The following is a 6961-nucleotide window of genomic DNA, read 5'->3' on the forward strand; positions in this document are numbered from 1 at the left end:
TGTTCAACAAATGTTTAACACTTGGTGATGAAATCATATGCAAACTGTAAGCTTTCAAAATTAATAGAAATTAAATATTTATGACAGGGTGCCACATTTAACTGATTAATTGAACTGATTAAAGGGGGGGGGGAGCTGACGCTGACGGGAACTTCCAGCTTTCCTTTTTGGTCTTCCTTGTTTACACAGCACGCCCAATCTTTCGAGCAAAGGCAGAGCCTCGACCAATAGCAGGCGGGGATCTGCACAGCCTTATTTGCATACAGCGGAAATAAAAGAGAGCCGGTCTGCGCTGACGAGCACATTCTCTGCTGTGAAGTAATATAGAAAGAAAATGCCTGAACCCGCCAAGTCTGCGCCCAAGAAGGGCTCCAAGAAAGCCGTGACTAAAACCGCCGGCAAGGGCGGCAAGAAGAAGAGAAAGACCAGGAAGGAGAGCTACGCCATCTACGTTTACAAGGTGCTGAAGCAGGTGCACCCCGACACCGGCATCTCCTCCAAGGCCATGAGCATCATGAACTCGTTCGTCAACGACATCTTCGAGCGCATCGCCGCTGAGGCCTCCCGCCTGGCTCACTACAACAAGCGCTCCACCATCACCTCCAGGGAGATCCAGACCGCCGTGCGCCTCCTGCTGCCCGGTGAGCTGGCCAAGCACGCCGTGTCCGAGGGCACCAAGGCCGTGACCAAGTACACCAGCTCCAAGTAAACTGCAGCTCTACTGCACCCATCCAACGGCTCTTTTCAGAGCCACCCACCTCTTCTGAAGAGCACATGTCTACACAAAATTTTAAAATAACACAAACTGTTTAGTACTTAAAAGTCAAAAGTAAACAGACAAAATGAAATATTTGTTTTGTTGTAAAATAAAACATTACATCGTCACCAGAAGCATCTTGATGTCCGACTTGTTCATAGAATTTGTATGTTTGTCACTGGAGTGAATGCACGGACAATGTTCTGTTAAGCTGAGCATACGCTATGCGGGTTTGGTCTGTGTGTGTGTGTGTTGTGTTGTGTTTTTTTTTTTTTTTTTTTTTCTCTCTCTTCCCTCCCCTCAGTCGCGTTATTCAGCTCCTGCTCAAACTGCACGATTGACTCTCAGGGGTTATAAGTTCGTAGGTCACGATGCAGGGTCTCACACTATACCGCCCGATGCTCTGATGCGACCTGAGTGCTCACACTGTGCGTCCATAAAAATAAAGGTTATAACAGAAAATCTGTCGCTCACTCTCCCTCTGTCTTTCACTCACACAGACTCACACCACCACCATCAACTTTGCTAAATTGCTAATGAAAAACATTGATCAGGCAGCTGTGATTGAGCAGCAATGTAAATCCAACTATTTTCACGGTTGTTGTGGTCGTGATAATTTTGTGAGGCCACATCGAAAAGGCTCGGGTGAGCTTTCCATAGTTCTACAAGTTGTGCCTCCATCGCTTGTGTCCAGATCACACGCTGCACAGCCGTGCTGCTCCGTCTTTTTCGCTGACATTTGTGTTTGCGCGTGCGCAGTGTGAAAAGCTGCGGTGACACCCTCACGACGGTCGCGAGGATTTCAAACCTGTTTGAAATCCTCACGACCACGCGATTGATGATCGGGAGCTGGTCGTGAGGTGTTAATCGCTTCTCGTTACCCCACGTATACTACACGATGCACGACGCACGATGAAGGACAAACTCGGGCCGATCGACAAAACGGTCGCACGACTGAAAAATCGGCTGAAAATGGGCCAAAAATCGCACAGTGTGAGCCCGGCATTAGTTGAACATATCATATAGTAGGATTTTTCTCATCAGTGACTCAAATACTTGATAGCTGTTTCATGTATGGACAGAATTTCCTGTATTTGAAATGTGAACTGCACCTAGCATTTACAAAAACAAAGCTGTGCAAAGGACTCGTCTTAACATGAAAATAAAGGTTTTAGTATTCTGTTGTATCTTATCCATCAGAGAGGAAAATTTTATTTCTTATTCCATATTTCATAATGACTGAAGTACACGTGTACACACACACACACACACACACACGCACACACGTGCATATCTATTTTTAATTATATATGGGTTACATTGTATTTAGTTATTACATGTTAGACTGCCTTTTTGCTTTTCTTCCTTTTTCTTTGCAATGGATACTTAAAAAAATTAATTGGTGTTTTACAGTTGATCATTGTGTTTGATATGAACTAAAAAAGATTCTAGTGATTATTACATGTTAGTTATGTGAAAAGAAAAAAAGTGAACTAGACTAGACTTGGTGTGAGTCTCCCTGACAGACGTCATCTGTCGTTAACAAAAGACAAAATGTCAACATTTGGACAACAGAAGAGTGGGTGGAGCCACTGAGCTTCGATCCGCCCAGCGAAACTCGTTCGCACGGTTTTCTTTTACGTCCTCACAGCACACATAAAGACACAGGACCTGCGACTGTGACTTTCATTCGTCTTTGTTCATTCAAAGGAGAAACTGTAACCATGAGTGGAAGGGGCAAGGGTGGCAAAGGACTCGGAAAGGGAGGCGCCAAGCGTCACCGTAAAGTTCTCCGCGATAACATCCAGGGAATCACCAAACCCGCCATCCGTCGTCTTGCTCGCCGTGGCGGAGTGAAGCGTATCTCGGGTCTGATCTACGAGGAGACCCGCGGTGTGCTGAAGGTGTTCCTGGAGAACGTGATCCGTGACGCCGTCACTTATACCGAGCACGCCAAGAGGAAGACCGTGACCGCTATGGACGTGGTGTACGCTCTGAAGAGACAGGGCCGCACTCTGTACGGCTTTGGCGGTTAAACACATTCATACCAACAGAACTAAACGGCTCTTTTAAGAGCCACACACCTGTCTTTAAGAGCTCTATTCTCAAATATTATATGCTAATGTAAACGAGCTTTGATCACTTTACTGTTTTTATATCAAAAGCTATAACGCCTCAGGCATGTGGGGTTCCCCCCCAAGTCTCTGAAATTTAACATGCTCGGAGAGCTATATTGAACTTGAAAGTTACAAACCTATTCAAGTCTTAACATAGACTAAAAAGAACTTAACAGACTTCACTGATTTGTAACTGTTCCTACCTGAAACTGGTGGACCACAAGATCCACATCCATTAAAATGAATTGTGCTTTAAATGAATTTATAATTTTATCATACAATTAATCATTTTGCTTTTATTTTATTTATTCAAACATTACAAAAGTGTATTTAAAAATAAAATACTTAAAGTACTTCAAATTGAAAATGAATTTCACAAAAAATAATTTGTAATAATAACAGGCATGTAAACAAACTACATGGTCTTTGATCAACATCCCTGTCCAGTTGAGAATGAATGTGTGCACTCACAAATTAAAATAAATGAACTTCAAGCTTCATATGTGAAGCACACATTAGCATACAATAAACGTAGCTAGCTAGTATAGCTGCGACGTAATATTTTCGAAACCTATGATAAACTTACAAGTGTGAGGGCTCATGCTTCAACAGTTGTTCACTCGGAGGTTCAGTTTGCCATTTCACTGCAGAGTCCATTCTTCACATATCCATGTCGGTCAGACTGTAAATCCCAAGGGTGAAGGACGTGTGAACAAGCACACATTTCTTAGCAGCGCAAAGCTGAGCACAAACAGCAATGTTTAAAAATCCAGGAAACAAATCTGTGTCTGTCCAACCACGGCATGTCTTCAGGTTTTCTGAAATAAAATAGCTAATCCAATACTTAATCCCACAGATAATCAATTTGCTATAATATAATAACTAATCCATGAGCTAACAGGAAAGGGAAATTGATTTTCAAATGAGGAGTGGAATCACCATTTTAAATGTCAGAAATGAATCTTTGAATTTTGAATCCATTTACTTTCTCTTTTTTAAATTGTGTTTTAAAAAAGATTTTGAAAATCACTTTTTTAGTTCAGAATTTTAAATGGGCTTTGAAATGAGATTTTAATTGAAAATGTAAGTATTTTGTGTGAAATTCACACAAATAATAATAAATGAAGCATGTATTAATTAGGTAGATATAAATTAAATAATATTTAGTAAAATGTGCATGCTGCTACACTTTAATTAATAAAGTGCCGACACAGAAATTTGCTTGTAGTTTGTCTAAAAAAAAGTGTTTAAAAATTATTTTTCAAACACATTTATTTAAAGTTGCGTTTTTTTCGGGGTTTTTTCTAGAACAATACAAATAATCCTGTTATGTTGTAATGTGAAAATCTCAACACAAAATGGAAGTTTCCTGTTTAAGACATTTTACATGGGCTTCTTAATGATTGGATAATCCCACTCACGCTCACTCTGACCAATCAACGAGCAGCTCTCGTGATATATATATAGTTGGGATGGGGAAAGCCCGGAACAGCAAAAATGAGTGGAAGAGGTAAGGGTGGAGGTTATTAGTAGTTATGTAATCATGCCCCCGTATGCCCCATTATCGTTTGCTTCTAATTTCAGCAATTTATGGGTGAGACTTAAGTACATCGGAAACGGGGATCCCCTGACCCGTGATTATGTTGCTGAAGAGCTGTTATTACAAACATCATGGCTAAATGTGCAAGACATATACTCTTTCATCGCTCTGCCCAGTAAACGGGACTTTGAGCTGTGTTTCACTCAAGAGGCGCCGTTACGTCGCTTCTTAGAGATTTCTCGTTCCAACGCATCGCACCTGAAATGGAAAGACTGGCAGGTGGAGTCTTCTGTCCAGGTAGCAGTAGTGACTCTTGTTGTTAAATTCTGGACTGGAAGGATTCCAGACCAAGATATCGAGCTATATCTTAAAAGGTACTGTGAGATTCTTCAACCCCCAGTCAAGCCAGTGGATAAATTCGGCCTCTGGTATGGAGTACGAAAATACAAAGTTCGGATACGTAGAGATGAAGCTGGACATATAATTTCCATCCCTAATTCCATCTCGTTGGGCCCCTACAATGGTAGGATTATTTATCCTGGCCAAACGGTAAGGTGTTTCATCTGCCAAGATCAAGACCACCAGGCGAGAGAATGCCCCACAATTAAATGTTGGAAATGTGGTGAGTTGGGCCACAAGGCTAAAAGTTGTCAAAATGAAAGTGAGTGCTCCCTCTGTGGTGTGAAAGGGCACACCTTCTTTAAATGCCCCAAGTCCTTTGTGAACATACTTAAATCTTCCCAACAACCTCGACCTCCAGACACTTTGGATTTCCCTTCTTTGGAGGATCCTTCTCAAGTAATGGATGCCCCTGTGAATGCCCAGAAGAGAGAGGCTCCCCCCTCTCCTCTTCTTCCTCCTCCCCCTAAGTCAGTCTCATTGTCACCCTTGGTTCCGCTTGGACTAGACAACCCACAAGTGGATGATCAGTATAACCAACCTAGCCCTATCCAAGATGAGTTACCATCCCCACTGCCTCAGTCAAGCGAAAAAAGTGACGAGAGTAATGAAGAGCTGGATGGCAACCTGGTCATAGAGACATCTGATGGCGAGGATAAGGGCGATAGTGAAGACCAGGAAATTGACAGTGAGCAGACATCTGATGACAACGGTGATAGCGAGGACCTTGGATCCTTCCCTCTCACAGAGGCGGCGTCTTTGGCTTTTGCTGCGCTGCCTGAAGAAACGAAAGGAAAACGGAAGACCTTCTTTAGTGGAAGTCACCCGGCCCTCGATGAGCTTGTCAACGAGAATATGAGAGGAGGCAGAAAAAGGAGTGTCTCGACGACGTCTTATAGCAGAGATAAGAGAAAAGACGATCGATCCAGCCCTCCGCAAGGTAATGTTGAGTCTACAATGTTCCCTCTCTCTACCGAAGAACCTCCTACAACATAAAGATGAGTACACTTAAAATAATAACATGGAATGTTAGAGGGTTACAATCAGAAAGACTAAGAAGGAAGAAAGTGCTTTTTCTGCAAAAAATGGACTATGATATATTGTGTTTACAAGAATTAAGATTGAAAACCAATGAAGGTATTGAAGAGCTGAATAAATTATGGGGTCCAAACCACTCAGTAATCTCAATAGGGGAAGATAGTGCAGACGGGGTGGGCTTTTTCTTTAAAAACCCTCATATGAATATCATAAAGAAAGGAGATATAATACCTGGACGGCTTTTACTTGTGGATTGCCATTATGGTGGTCAAAAGTTCCGGTTAATTAATGTATATACCGCACCCAAAAGAACAAGAAAATGCAACTGCTAAAGAAAATGAGACATTTGTTGGAATGTGGGTTTAATACTGTTTTATGTGGGGATTTTAATATAGTTACGGAAGAGAATGATAGGATTGCTAGTACGACATTCAAAGAGTCCAGGGAAGGCAAACTACTGACACAAATATGTAAAGACGCATCTCTTAGGGATTTATATAGGATCTTAAACCCTCAGACAACTCATTACACAAGGTTTGACTTGTCCTCTAAAACTAGAATAGATAGAATTTATATATCTCCAGAAATGTCAGCTTTAAGATATAATGATTTCATAACTGAGTTCTCTGATCATAAGGTAGTCAGAGCAACGATTTTGTGTGGCACTGACCCCCCTTCCACTTATTGGAAATTAAATACGAGCTGCCTAAGTAACGAGGCACTTGTTTTGGAATTAAAGGGAGAAATTAAGAAAGTTTTACAACTTAAAATACTTACAACATCTAATATACAATTGTGGGAGATACTGAAAGAACGGATGAGAAACTTTTTCAAATTTAAGTGTAGAGAAATAAATTATGCGAAAAATATAAAGTATGATGAACAAGTAAATCAATATATTTATTTGAAGAATAAAAAATTTAGAAACGAGGATGAAGAGAACCAGATCGAAGAACTCAAAATTAGTATTGAAAAAGTAAATAATGAAATATTATTTAATATACAAAAATCTATGGGAGGTGATATAAATGGAAATAAAGACTATATGATCGGAGCTAACCAAAAGAAACGTAATAACGATTTTATTTCCTCCATAAGAGATGTTGGAGG

At 41.0% G+C, this 6961-nt stretch overlaps 2 protein-coding genes across 2 annotated transcripts; both read left to right on the forward strand.

Moving 5' to 3' along the window:
• The first annotated feature begins 293 nt into the window (after positions 1 to 293).
• Positions 294 to 899, forward strand: LOC134636433 (histone H2B 1/2). Its single transcript, XM_063486411.1, has one exon. The coding sequence runs from the start codon at positions 335 to 337 to the stop codon at positions 707 to 709; it is 375 nt and encodes a 124-aa protein (XP_063342481.1). The 5' UTR covers positions 294 to 334; the 3' UTR covers positions 710 to 899.
• Positions 900 to 2474: 1575 nt separating this feature from the next.
• On the forward strand, positions 2475 to 2812 carry LOC134637075 (histone H4). The gene has a single exon (XM_063487408.1). The coding sequence runs from the start codon at positions 2482 to 2484 to the stop codon at positions 2791 to 2793; it is 312 nt and encodes a 103-aa protein (XP_063343478.1). The 5' UTR covers positions 2475 to 2481; the 3' UTR covers positions 2794 to 2812.
• Positions 2813 to 6961: the final 4149 nt, after the last annotated feature.

This window comes from Pelmatolapia mariae, linkage group LG10_11 (genome assembly GCF_036321145.2).
Source record: "Pelmatolapia mariae isolate MD_Pm_ZW linkage group LG10_11, Pm_UMD_F_2, whole genome shotgun sequence".
In the NCBI taxonomy this organism is placed as follows: Eukaryota; Metazoa; Chordata; class Actinopteri; order Cichliformes; family Cichlidae; genus Pelmatolapia; species Pelmatolapia mariae.